This window comes from Thermomyces lanuginosus, assembly GCF_041956635.1.
Source record: "Thermomyces lanuginosus strain ATCC 200065 unplaced genomic scaffold VTN49scaffold_31, whole genome shotgun sequence".
Taxonomy (NCBI): domain Eukaryota; kingdom Fungi; phylum Ascomycota; class Eurotiomycetes; order Eurotiales; family Trichocomaceae; genus Thermomyces; species Thermomyces lanuginosus.
Window position 1 is genome coordinate 998,674 of NW_027192365.1, and position 13,634 is coordinate 1,012,307.

A 13,634-nucleotide genomic window follows, 5' to 3' on the forward strand; every position below is an offset into this window, starting at 1 on the left:
CACAATGTGCCGACTTCCGTCAGCAGCATCCGCCGTACCCCATTGCCTTCAACCCACGTGTATCGCTCGGTTGGGTTATTGAAGAGTCCTGGACAGCTGACCGTACTTCCGAAACCCTAACCCTTAGCCCTAATAGCGCTGTCATCCGTATTGGGCGAGGCCAAGATTGTACCTTGCGCTTTCCAGAAGGTCAAAGTGGAGCGCCTCAGTTGCCATACCAGGCTTCGGAAGCTTTCTTCATCAAACTCTCTTTGACGGTTCGACCACTGAGCGAAGTTCGTCATACTCGTTACTTTTGTCGCGTGGCTGCGTGATGGCAGCGAAGGTTCGGTAGTGCAGTTGACGCTTTGAGCAGCTTGCATACGCTTCGGCGATTTGAGCGAGCTTATTCGGTGTTGAGACGCTCAGCCGTTTAGCCGATTAAGCGTTCGAATTCTACTGGTCAGCCGATTACCAGGGTTCATCCCACGCCATACCGTTCGTGGTGATAGGGTTCGGGCTAGTCAACGCTCCGCAGGCGCCAGGAGCTTGGGCCAGCGCGGAGCCGCGATTAGACCCTTTCCGCCTCAGCCCAGAGACAAAGAGAGGTTAGTTCGTGAGATTAGGGGAAAATGTGTTGCTCCAGGTTCTTGGGGGAGCAATTTCCGAATTTTCCTTATAAAAACTCGCCATTCCAGCTGTTGATGAATCAATTCCCTGTCCGGTGAGCGCATTGAGTCGATCTCGCTGAGAGCTCAATTCGTGGGGATGGCGATCAAGGTATGGCAGGCCCTGCCGGGCAAATACCTCCTTTTCCTCTTGAATGTCTTCAGCGCCGTTGCTTTGATTTATGAAGGCTACAACCAAGGCGTATACGGTGCAGTCTCTGGCACGCCGGGCTTTGTCCGGATGGCCGAGCTCGCGACCGATGACAACGGCGTCGTTACGGATACCACAAAGCAGGGCGGCCTTGCGGCCGCGTACTACTTTGGAGCCATGTTTGGTGGCTTCATAGGAGGCTGGACAGGAGATAAGCTCGGCCGCAAGAGGGGGACCTTTCTGGGCGCGCTACTCTCCATCCTGGGATCTGCTCTTCAGTGCGGTTCGGTCAACTCCGACATGTTTATCTGTGCGCGCGTCATCGCCGGCCTGGGAATTGGCTTCATCAATTCGCTGATCCCGTCTTGGGTGTCGGAATTGTCCGAAGCCCATGATCGGGGTGCCAATTTCTCCCTGGTCTTCATTTCTAACTTCCTCGGCATCTTCCTGGCTAATTGGATCAACTTCGGCGTCCGGAACTACGATGATACCTTCAGATGGCGGTTCTCGCTTGGCTTCATGATCATTCCTGTGTTCATTGTTACCATTTCCGTCGTCTTTGTGCCAGGTGAGTAGTCATTCTTTGAATTTTGAACCGAGCAGTATGGAACCTAATGCCACGCCAGAATCGCCTCGATGGCTAATGGCCCACCATCGCCGAGATGAGGCCATCGAGATTCTCTGCAAAATTCGAGGTGATAAAGAAGCTAGTGATCCAGCCATTGCGAAGGAAATCGAATTGATTGAGGCCGTCGTCGAGGCATCCTACCACAAGCGGAACGACTACATCAACATCTTCCTCGGTGGCCGATACTCAGGAAAACTCCACCTGGGCCGGCGTGCGATTCTTGGGCTTGCTCTTCAGCAAATCCAGCAGTGGACCGGCATCCTGGTCATGGTTTCCTGGGCCACCAAGCTCTTCGAACTGTCCGGGTTCGACGCATACAAAGCATCCTGGATGTCTGGGCTGCTGAACACATTCGGCGTCATTGGCACGGCCGCGGCCGCTCTCGTTATCGATCGCATCGGACGGGTTTGGTCTCTTCAGATCTCGTTCATCATCCAAGGCGTGTCGCTCTTCCTGGTTGCGGCGCTCATCAAGACGTCGCAGGATAACGCTGTGTCCAACCCTGCGCTATCCCAGCGCCTCGGCACTGCTGGCTCTGCATTTACGTTCAGCTTCATCTTCTTTTTCTGCATGTTCAACATCGTGCCCTGCTGGATTTACGGCACTGAGATTTGGCCGCAGGAAGTCCGGGCCAAAGGCTACTCCTTTACCATCCTTGGCTGGGCTATCGGCTGCGGCGTGACGACCTTTGTGATTCCCATCATGCTCGGCAACATTGGTTGGTGGTCTTTCATCTTCTTCGGCTGCATGAACATTCTCTGCATGCCGATCATCTATCTCTTCTACCCGGAGACTGCGGGCCGGTCGCTCGAGGAAGTCGATCTCTTGTTCACATGTGACAACCCTCTCGTGAGTAAGAACATGGCGGAATATAACCGCCGCGTGGCCGAAGCAGGCGGGAGCATTGCTGTTGCGGCTCGACGGCTACTCGATGAAGTCGACGGCGCGAGCGATTTGGACGCGAGAAATGTCTCTATTCCAGACGCCGAGAAAGGGAAGACGGTTTCCGAGGTGCCCAATGCCTCGAGTGTCAGCACTCATTCATGAAATTGTCTAGTCTTGATTCCCGGTTGTGATTTGTGTGATTATCTACTCGTACGAGATTTTGAATGTCAGATCGGCCATGGCTTTTTCTCTCCCCATAGCCGGTGACATTTGACCTGCTCCTGCCTTGTAGATTGATGATTGGGTGTGTGTGTGTCAAGTACATTCAAGGTAGTGAGTCACAGCCATGACATAACGTAGAATCATAGATTCTGTGCCGACGATGAGACTCGGTCAGTTCTGTTGAATCTTTCATACATGTATGCTCATCCCATCTTCATGCTGGCCGACGTTAGGAGGTGATCGAAAGGTGGACACCCAAGTATGCACCACCACGCTCTCCGTGTGGAGTACTACAGCGTAGATCATCGTGTACTCATGCCTACGTAATCTCTGATCTGCTGCAGTCTTGAAACTCGATAAACTTATCGCCTGGGCAGTTGAGACTTTTGAGGGTCTTCCCTCTACCGTTTCACTTGACAGTCTCGCCGAAGAATCAATTCAGATGTTCAAAGACCAAAAGGGCAAAATAAAACGAGGCTTTGAAATTCGGCCAATCAGCAGCCAGAGTTGACTTCGTGTTGCAAGATCCTTGCGTATATCATTTGCGTTAGTTTCCGCTTTCCAGGTCTCTTCATCGTCAGAATCACGCATCGAGACTCCGGCAAAAGCTTCTTCGAGATTCTCAGGAAGTTGATAATTTCATCAGCGGGGTAGCCACCGTGAAGACCGTGGATTTCCCAGTCCTGACGTTGAACGTACGCGGAGCTTTGCGTGCATGAAATTCGAAATCAAATCTGGACGTCATATCCGATTTGCGGAAGGATGTCAAATTCCAATCCATCCGCCCTCGAATCATGATTGGATCGGCCAATCCGGGAATCATTCCCATTGGGCATTAGATGGATCAACAGGCCCACATAACCTTTTTTAGTGCGACGGACGGGCCCTTGGCCAGTTGACCCTGGGCCCAGTCGGCCCAGCCCGGTCAGTGTGTTAGTCAGCAGCCAGGGTGCGACTATGATATGCACACCACTCGAACACAGCCGTCGGTCACGCCATCAGCCGTCCACTCAGGCATTCACTTTCCAGCTGCAATCGGCGCACTTGGTCGCCTTGTCACTCGCTTGACTATCGATGCTTTGTTGATCCAACTTTGACATTCTTTTGCTTGTTTTTTTTTTTCTCTTCTTGTTGCTCGTCTTTTGTGTTGTTGTTCCGACTTCATTCCTGACCCCTTTTCCTGCCCTCTCGTCCAATGAATTGAGCGGTTGATGGCTCAGCCTGATTGTGCAGCTTACCTCGACTCTCTACGGCCTTCCTCCGCATCGTACACGCTTCGTTTGCTCGAGATTTGGCCTCGTTCCGTTCGAAACACTGACTACCTCTCGAAGTCGCTCGGTCGTTGCACCGAAAATCCATTCATCCCTAGGCGAAGGTGGCGCGTCGTCGCACCCTAAGCGATGAGGGCTTCCTCACTGTTTAGGCCTGCGACGGCGGGATCATTATTCCTGGCCGGACTGGATCTGGCGATGTCGTCCGCGTTGACACCGACTCCCCTACCGCTACCGAGTCTCGATCTCTCTCCCCTTGGCTGGGTTGCGCTCACTGGCGATTTCGATGCCGTCTCCATCTACGCTTACGAAAATCAAGCCCACTCTGCGGCCTCCGTCAATGACTCGCAAGCGCTGTTGACACAACTTCCCAATGGAGCTTTGGCAACGCTCGCGGCCGCCGACGGCGACATCCTGGCCGTCTGCCCCTTCACTGGCGAAGACGGAACCGTTTCCCGTTTAATTGTCGGCGGAAGTTTTACCAGCTTGGGAGGCGTCCGCTCCCGAGGCATCGCTTCTTACGATCCGGCGACGAACAAGGTCGAAGAAATTGATGGATTGACGGGCACGGTGCGTGCCCTCCTATGCGACAAGGAATCGGAGTCCGTTTACGTTGGAGGGGATTTCGAGGTCGGAAACACGTCTCATGCGGCTATCTGGAGCGAATCTGAGGGCCTTAAGACCCTCCCCTTCGGAGGATTCAGTGGACCGGTTTCGTCGATCGTCAAGGGACGTGACGGCCACATCATATTCGGAGGTTCTTTCGATGGTGTGGGCGATGTGGGTGATGTTGTCGACGGCGAGAAAACCACGAAGAAACAGAGAAAGTCACAGATCATCAATCTGTCGACCGCCACAATCACTAGTGATGCCATCTCCCCCCTCGCTGAGTTCAGTGATCCACGCAATGCCATCTGCAAGAATGGCGAGTCGGAAGGTCCCGGCGAAACTTGGTTGTTGATAGACAACGCGCCTGGCTTTTGGCGCGCAGATATGGACTACACCTTTTATCCAACCAAGCTCCGTCTTTACAACACCCACTTTGAGGGACGGGGTACCAAGGCCTTCCGTTATCAAGCACTGCCCGATACGGGTATCATGAATCTGAGCTACGTGGATCCCGAATCTGGAGATAGGAGGTATTGTGAAGACAGCTGCCCTCTGTCTCATGACCCGTCCAAACCGTTTCAGGAATTCGAGTTTGTAAACCCGGTGGGCATGTCTGGCTTCATGCTCCAGATTCTGGATTGGTATGGGCCGGGAGCAGGGCTGAATGGAATTGAGCTGTTCCAAGATTGTGAGTATTTCCCAACGTCTGTCTATGAGCCTAGATGCTGATTATTAATACCTCATAGCCATCTTCACGTATGCCATTGATGAATTCAACGAGGGGAATTGTGGTGAGCTCGCGCATCCCTCGGAATCATCCAGACAGGGCGACTGGAGAACGACGGCCGTTCCGGATCAGTCGGTTCACTATCTGACCACTGAGGTCACGGATCCGGCAAACACCTTCGTGACGTTTAGACCGGATGTCAAGGAATCTGGCAACTACTCGGTTTTGCTGTTCACTCCTGGTTGTGTCGCTGACGGCACCTGCGCCTCTCGTGGCAGGATCAACGTGACAGCGAAACTAGCGTCGTCCACCAGAAAAGCGCCTCCTGTTGAAACTATCATTTGGCAAACTAATAATTTTGAGAAGTACGACACGATCTATACGGGATTTGTCGAAGCCAGCAGCGAATCGTTCCGTCCAGAGGTGACGATTGCGCCTCTCGAAGGAACCCAGACGATGGTTGCGGATCGCGTCATGTTCAAGCTAATTTCCTCTACCGGTGGCCTGAATGGCCTGTATGAATACGATCCCAAAAATGCCACTAAGAAGGACCTCTCGGTGAACAAAGCCGGCACGAGCTTGGAGCCGAATGCACTCGTGTCCAGCTTGGTCTCTAATGGGAAGAGGGTCTATGCTGCCGGAAACTTCTCTTCGAAGGCGAATTCGCGCATCAACAATATTCTTTCGTTTGAAATTGATGACCCCAGCCCAACCCCGCTGGCCAACGGTGGACTCAATGAAGAGGTCGAGTCACAGCTTGTTCTGAACGATACTCTTTATGTCGGCGGACATTTCACTAGGACCTCGGAGGGTGGCCCCAAGGGCCTGAACCATGTTGCCGCGTACTCCGGAGCTGATAAGTCGTGGTCTGCGCTTGGCGCAGGTGTCAATGGTCCTGTTACGTCCATTGTGCCACTCTCCCTGAATATTTCTTCCGATGCGCCGGAGACCGTGGTGGCTGTCAGCGGCAGCTTTGACGAGATTGTGGCGTTTGGCTCCCACTCGGCAGTCCCAGTGCCTGGGTTCGCAATCTGGGTTCCTTCGAAGCGGAACTGGCTCAACCACTTGGATGTAGTTCAAATGGCTTTCCGTGGTCAATTGACTGCCGCAGCCAAGGTGGAAGATGAGACCGTACTTGCTGGTTCACTCCAGTCCCTCGGGATCGCATCAACGGGGATTGCCTCTTTGACAAACTCTGAAGGCCTCGCTCTGGCGCCAATCCCTATTGAATTCTTGTCAGATTCGGATGGTGGCACTCTGGCGAAGCGTGAAACATCGCAGGGTTCGGCAGATGTCATCGTGGCTTATTTTGATCGAGATGATGGACGCAATTTGACCATCCTCGGAGGACAATTTGCCGCCAAGGCGACGAACGGATCGACTCTTCACAACCTCGTATTCCTCAATGGCACCGACGGTGAAGCCACCACTCTGACCGGCATCAGTGAGGGCCTCGATGCCAACTCAACGGTTACTACCCTTGAGGTGCAAGACGGCGTACTTTACGCGGGAGGACGAATCACCGGCTCTGCAGGAGGATCTAATGTGAACGGTGTAGTTGCCTACAGCCTGACGAATGCCACCTTCATCTCACCGCAGCCTCCGGCGTTAACCGGTTCGGACGTTTTCGTCACTGCCATTACGGCACGCCCGGATTCCGAGCAGGTGTATGTTGGTGGCAACTTCAGTGCTGCGGGAAGCCTCCCTTGCCCCAGTGTCTGCGTCTGGGATACATCCTCGAATCAGTGGAGCCGTCCCGGTGCTTCGTTGACGGGCACCGTGTATTCAATGCACTGGGCGAGTAAATCACAGTTGATTGTTGCCGGAGATTTGAACGTCGGTGGGAACCGGTCGAGGCTGGCAACCTACGACACGTCAGCACAGTCTTGGACGTCGATGGAGGGTGCCTCCGCTGCCACAATCCCAGGCCCCGTCACCGCCTTTGGCCCTGCTTCACAGGATCTGTCCAAGTTCTGGGTAGCTGGGCAATCTTCTGATGATGGGTCGGTTTTCCTGATGAACTACGATGGCTCGACGTTCCAGAGTCACAACGATCTGTTCGAGGATCCAACGACAATCTCTGGTCTCCAGGTCATTGCTGTGACAGACGAACATGACAGCGCCGACTCCCTCAACGACGACCAAGTCCTGGTCGTCACTGGCCAACTCCGGATCCCGGACTTTGGCAACGCCTCTGCGGCCATCTTCAATGGGACCGTGTTGACGCCGTTCCTCTTAGCATCGGCCCGCGATGGTCGACCAGCCCGGATCCACGAGATCTTTACCGAGAATCAAAATACGTTTAAGGCACAGAGTAAGTTCTCTGATCATGTTCAGAGATAGCCGGATCTGATTCTAACTCATTCTTTTCAGAGGGCCACCTCTCCACGGGGCTGGTTGTCTTGATTTCGTTCTGCATCTCTCTGGGCTGCGTCTTCCTTATCGTGGCTCTGGGTGTCATTCTCAATAAGATCCAGCGTCATCGACAGGGTTACGTCCGTGCACCGACGGCTTATCAGACCGATCGGCCTACGAGCATGCAGCGCGTGCCTCCGGAGTACCTGTTCGACTCGCTGCGACAGCGCAATAGCGGGGCGCCTGCTATTTGATCCAATGGGCTTGCTCTCTGCGTGGGCGCGGTTCCAGGGCGTTAGGGTAGGCGGTCCGGCTTATTCGTTGTTTCGGTATTTCTTTTCCTCTCCACGATCCCTTCGCGAAAACGTCCGGTCGGGTTTTAATTTCTGGCGGATGCATTTTCGTGCCTTGAATCTTGTGCCCTATTTATCAGGTTTGGATGATCGTTGTGGGCGATCTTCTTATGTACATAGAGTTACCGTTATATAATAATGCGTTTGGATGACTTGTCCCAAGTGTACCTTCCCGAATACCCTAGCAGAGCATTAGACAAGCGCATGAACCATTGGACACTCCGTTCTCCAATGAGCTCAGCCACATCCACGTGGCTCCTCCTATTCCAGTAGCTATTAACCTCTTTAGGCAAATAAGAATGTAATTCCAGCCACAACCTGTCATCAGCCACAGTCCGGGGGTTTGTCTGGCCTTCCCCGCAAATATCGGAGCAGAGAGCGGTTTCTCCGATTTCTCCAAAGTCCAGGCCCGATACCAACTGAACAGTCCCGAATGCCTGGCTCCCCTAGCCGTGTTTGCCAATCATCGCCAATGTTTCGCACTTGAGTGTCGAAAAGGCGTTCCATCATGTTTGATGTCCCACTCGCCCGTTAGATTATTACTTCCGTTGTATACATAGTGCTATGGTCACGACCGCTCCCATTCTGCCCTCTTCACCAGTTTCGTCCGGCCCGTCCTCCTCATCTTCGAATGCGGTGACAACCGGCCGTGCCCGCACGAAGGGTACTCCTATGCGGTCAAGGACTGGATGGTCAGCACCATCTTTTAGGCCCAGTGGCATGGAATAAATTTGCTGACAATCGGACCACTTCCAGCCTGACCTGTCGTGCAAGGAAACTCAAGTGTGACGAACAGAAGCCCCAATGCGGTCAATGCCGCAAAGGGTCGCGAGAATGTCGACCCAGCGAGGGCATCGTCTTCCGTCATCAGCAGAATGCGTCGATGAACAAGGATAACGGCGACCAAGGCCAAGGCAGTCAGAAAAGCTTCTACAACAATAAGCAGTCCTTTGCGGATGACAGCGTCTGGCTTGAGATTCCAAAGAATGGTTCGACCCGGCTTATTCATTTCCCTTGAGCGTATGCGCGTGGTCAGCCGGCTGAACTCTGCTTCGTTGCTCTAGTGGTGTTTGTCGACAGTTCCGGTTCTCGAACCCAAGGCTCCGACGGAGAATCTCAGGCAGCTCGAGCATCCTCCGAGATCCGTCCGCATCGCGATGACTGGCGTCCTGAGCATGATTACCGAACGTCCAACGACACGGAACCGCATGGACTAGCTGCGCTCTCGACCGTCGCAATACAGAATGAGTATATATTTACAGGCTCTCCAGCAGTGGATCGGTCGGGTGCACCGACAGATGACGTCTCGTTTTCTCATTCAGATATCCCTACCTCTGCTGCTTCAGTGCCCCCTTCCGGTGGACCGCAGGGCACGATGGCCCAGTCTCCCCACTCCTCCTCCCTGCCACCATCCAATAACCACAATATCGATTTTCTTCTGAATCCTTCAAGTTCGATATCACCTCCTGTGAATTCGCGGCTGCAGGACTCGCAGGAGAGACGAGGTTCGCCATTTGTGCCCGTGCCGATTTCTTCCCATACTTCGGCACGGGAATCCCAAATGAATGAGAATGTTGAACTGGACCACGAGGTCGCGTTCCTCCTGCGACACTACTCCGAGGGCCCCGGTTATTGGTGAGTTGCGTACATAGTATCATGGCTGGAACGTGACTTTAACTCAGGGACAGGATGGACCTTTTCGATCTGAATCAATACTTCTCGTGGCATGTACCTATTAAAGCTTTGTCGAACCCACTCCTAAAATACGCGGCCTGTGCCTACGCTGCAAAACAGTTGGGCCGCGTTAATGGGGCGAAGCCAATTGTGGGTGGGCTGTGTTCCCAGCAGGCGTCGATGGAACTGTGGCCGAACGCTGACAAGGTGGATTGGGTCTGGTACGGAGCAAAGTACTATGACAAAGCCATTCACCTCCTCATGAAAGAGCTGCAACATGACGCCGAAGGACCGACACCACTGAGCACGGCCGAAGCGTTTGGGCAATGGCAGGCGGCTGAGCTGTGTGAAGACGGCGAAAATGCCCGCAAGCGCCGACGTCGAAACTCGAATAGTCGACTGTCCAGCGCGCACTCTGATGAGGTCCTGTCAGCAACAGCCATTCTTTCTGTCTATGAATTTCTCGATGCGACTGGACCGGCGTGGAATCGTCATCTGAGCGGAGTCAAGTCCCTGTTGGATATTACCGAGGTCGGAATGATGCCGTTGGAATCGCAGACGTCTCCGAACGGCAGTGTCATACCGATGAAAAGACCCGGGCTGTCCAAAGCACGGAGAGCTGTCTTTTGGAATTTTGCGAGGCAGGATTATCTAGCCGCATGTGAGTATTGAGCAGGTTTAACTTTTTGAGCCGGTTCGGCTGACATGACTGGTTAGTCATCAATGAGTGCCAAACTCGGCTGGATACCGAGGACCTAGTGATTTGGACGGAAGCCGGGCTACAGATTGATGCCAATGGCTTCGTTCGCCCCAGCAATGCCGGTCACCTGGAAGATGACTCGGCCATGAAGGAGGATATGATTTCGAATGCTCTTGTGTGGATACTGTCCAAGATAGTCAATTTCATTGCTATGGGAGGAATGGGACAAACCCCTCTTGCGTATTCACAGCAAACTCTCCTGGAGCGCTGGTACCGAATCCATGCCGAACTGGATGCATGGTACAATGGGCTTCCCGCTACCTTTCGCCCATGCGCGCGGATCGAGCCATCGCGACGACCGAAGGAGCTCGGTGGATTTGACGACTGCACCTTTCCGGAAGTCTGGTATAGCATTCCCATGTGCGCATCTACCATGCAGCATTACCATTTGGCACGGATCCTCCTCCTGATCAACAAGCCACACGAGTCCACGGGCCGGCGCACCACCGTGACGAACCGACTCCAGTCATACCGGTCCATTGAGAACGAGGTCCGGTACCACAGCCGGGAGATCGTGGGTATCTCCCTTGGCCGGCTCGACGCGACCGCCCGAATCCATGCGTTGCAGCCTTTGTATGTCACCGGGCAGTGCCTGACGGAGCCGCATGAGCGACGTCTGATCATCAAGCTCCTGAGAGGTATCGAGGCCGACACAGGATGGGCTACTGAGTATCGCGTCAAGCAACTCCTGGAGGAATGGGGCTGGACCGAGTTCCCGACGACATGAGCATGATCTTCTGAAAGACATCGACGAGATCTACGACCAGATCGTCCAGATGCAAGGAGCACCTACAGATCTGACAGTCGCTACAGTGAGACGCCAATTCCACCAGTCGCGGTGCTGATTTATTTCGTTGTTTCCCCGAACAACGAATACGTCAATCGCACAGACAATTCAGCAATAGCTTGCCAAGTTCACCGAGGTGATGGTCGCGAAACCTGCCGTTTTTGGTTGTGGAGCTAGCTTCTGGTCATGTGGGCAGCGGAGAGCGGAGACAGGCGGGAGCCAAGCCCGCGATCTGGATTTTGCCCTGTCGCCGGGGACGGAAAGTCTGCCGATCTCCAATTTTGCGGGGATGCCAAATCCCCAACCTGTTTTTCCTTCTTGCTTGTCCAGCACGGAGTACAGCACTCCGTATTTTCCGTCGGCGTTTTGGCCGAGTGGTCTCTCGCGTATTCACAAACACGTCTAGACACTGGATAGAACCAACAGCTCTGTATTATAAATTCAAATCTCACCGACTCTTCGTATTCCTACTGTAAGCTCTACTCCTCGTGTCAATTGAGGAGGATTGTATCGTAAAGAGGTGTCTAGTCGTCATATATCCATATCGGCATCACAATGACAGTCACCCTAGACACGGACGTACTCATCATCGGCGCCGGTATGTCCGGCGTCGGCTTTGCGATCCGACTACAACAGGACTACCCGGACGCCACCTATGAGATCCACGAGAAGACGGACAACATCGGCGGCACCTGGTGGGTGAACACCTACCCAGGCTGCGGCTGCGACGTCGCCTCGCATTTCTACTCGTACTCCTTCGAGCTCAATCCGGACTGGTCGCAGAAGTTTGCGCTGCAGCCAGAGATTCAACGGTACTTTGTGGATGTTGCGCACAAGTACGACATTCCGCGCCATGTGCGGTTCCAGTCGACCGTGCAGCGGGCGGAGTTTGACGAAAAGTCTGGAACGTGGGTAACGACGGTCGTGGATCAAAAAACGGGCAAGGTCACTCAGAGGCGATCGCGGGCTCTGGTCGCAGCGGTCGGGGCGTTGTCGATTCCAAAAGGGTGTGATATCAAGGGTGCGGAGAATTTTCAGGGAAGGATGTTTCATTCAGCGAAATGGGATCATTCATTTGACTGGACGGATAAGGAGATTGTGGTTATCGGTGAGGATGATGACCATGACAGGAAACTTCGTAAAAGGAAGGGTTGTTTGCTGACCCCAAGTAGGGAACGGCTGCAGCGCAACTCAGTTCGTGCCAGTACTCTCCTTCGGCACAAATGGCGACTTGAACAACGGTATTCCTCGCGGCAAAGCCAGAAAGATTGTTCAATTCAGCCGGCAGCCGCACTGGCTGGCCGAGCGCCCCAACCCGGTCTACGGGCCATTCTTCAAGTGGATTATGCGCTATGTGCCGCTGGCAATGCGGCTCTATCGATTCTACATCTACGCAGACATGGAGCTCGATTTCTTCGGCTTCTACAATGTAACCGGACGGAGGGTCCGTGAGAGGTTGGCCCGCGAGCGAATCGAGTATATGAAGCGCACGGCGCCGGCCAAGTACCATGAGGCGCTGACGCCCAAGACGGAGCTGGGCTGCAAACGCAAGGTTAATGATACAGATTACTTTGCATGCCTGCATAATGAGAATATGGAACTCGTCCATGCGGACCCCATTGAGGAGATTACAGCCACGGGCGTGCGCACCCGCTCCGGCCGCGAGATCCGTGCAGATGCAATCATCCTGGCAAATGGGTTCGAGACGCAGCGCGTTCTGTATCCGCTGGATATCCGAGGAGAGAAGGGCATCTCGTTGACAGAACACGTAAGTAACTACCCTCTCTCGGTCTCCGCAGCATCTCGGATATTAAATATTGACAAACGAGCAGTGGGATAGATTCTCGGCCGGTGCGGCTGAGGCTTATTACGGCACCTGCATCTCGTCCTTTCCCAACTTCTTCGTGATGATGGGTCCCAACACAACAACCGGCCATCTATCAGTCATTTATTCGACCGAATGCCAGATCAATTTCAGCTTGCGTCTGCTGAAGCCGATCCTACAGCCTCGACGACTCGGCTTGCTGCAATCCTTGCTCCTGGGCTACCCGGTCCGCGCAGCCGACACCGTCAGCGTGACGGCTGAAGCTGAGCGTAGGGACAACGAGTGGATCCAACGTGCCTCACGCGGTCTGGTTTGGATGACCGGGTGCACAAGCTGGTATGTTGACGCTCGGACCGGACGCAACACGATGCTTTACCCGGACTGGCAGTTCAAGTACTGGTGGCGCAGTGTCTTCATCCCTTACTCTCGGGATTTTGTCTTTCGGACAAGTCCGCAGAAAGCAATCCCTGCGCCAGAGTTGGCGGCGGAGAAGCAGCGACGGGGGCGAAAACGTCGCGGAGATACCCTCGCCAAGGTTGCGACGACCACCGCGGCGGTCACCTCGGGTTTGGGGGTTGCGCTTGGTGTGAGTTTGGCGTTGGGGTTGGTAAGCTGGTCGGATGTCGAGGACGCGTTGGGCCAGGTCAAAGGCTGGTCGAGTGAAGTGTTGGGCTCGGTGCATGGGTTGTTGGATCTGTCGTAGCCTCTGCTGTTGATAGACGATGCAATAATTAGTAGAA

At 54.0% G+C, this 13,634-nt stretch overlaps 5 protein-coding genes across 5 annotated transcripts; 4 read left to right on the top strand and 1 right to left on the bottom strand.

Moving 5' to 3' along the window:
• Nucleotides 1–75: 75 nt before the first annotated feature.
• Nucleotides 76–362, bottom strand: VTN49DRAFT_4407 (uncharacterized protein; the record flags this gene model as incomplete). The annotated part of the gene is made up of 2 exons (XM_069412350.1): nt 76–116; nt 173–362. The coding sequence occupies 2 exons, from the start codon at nt 360–362 to the stop codon at nt 76–78; spliced, it is 231 nt and encodes a 76-aa protein (XP_069267602.1).
• A 385-nt stretch (nt 363–747) lies between these two features.
• Nucleotides 748–2,473, top strand: VTN49DRAFT_4408 (uncharacterized protein; the record flags this gene model as incomplete). Its single annotated transcript, XM_069412351.1, has 2 exons — nt 748–1,366; nt 1,425–2,473. 2 exons carry the CDS (start codon nt 748–750, stop codon nt 2,471–2,473), a joined length of 1,668 nt encoding a protein of 555 aa, XP_069267603.1.
• A 1,460-nt stretch (nt 2,474–3,933) lies between these two features.
• VTN49DRAFT_4409 (uncharacterized protein) lies at nt 3,934–7,749 on the top strand (the record flags this gene model as incomplete). Its single annotated transcript, XM_069412352.1, has 3 exons — nt 3,934–5,101; nt 5,160–7,454; nt 7,514–7,749. 3 exons carry the CDS (start codon nt 3,934–3,936, stop codon nt 7,747–7,749), a joined length of 3,699 nt encoding a protein of 1,232 aa, XP_069267604.1.
• A 663-nt stretch (nt 7,750–8,412) lies between these two features.
• VTN49DRAFT_4410 (uncharacterized protein) lies at nt 8,413–11,009 on the top strand (the record flags this gene model as incomplete). Its single annotated transcript, XM_069412354.1, has 5 exons — nt 8,413–8,540; nt 8,605–8,837; nt 8,913–9,483; nt 9,537–10,183; nt 10,240–11,009. The coding sequence occupies 5 exons, from the start codon at nt 8,413–8,415 to the stop codon at nt 11,007–11,009; spliced, it is 2,349 nt and encodes a 782-aa protein (XP_069267605.1).
• Nucleotides 11,010–11,624: 615 nt separating this feature from the next.
• On the top strand, nt 11,625–13,597 carry VTN49DRAFT_4411 (uncharacterized protein; the record flags this gene model as incomplete). The annotated part of the gene is made up of 3 exons (XM_069412355.1): nt 11,625–12,177; nt 12,242–12,837; nt 12,902–13,597. 3 exons carry the CDS (start codon nt 11,625–11,627, stop codon nt 13,595–13,597), a joined length of 1,845 nt encoding a protein of 614 aa, XP_069267606.1.
• Between the last annotated feature and the right edge of the window lie 37 nt (nt 13,598–13,634).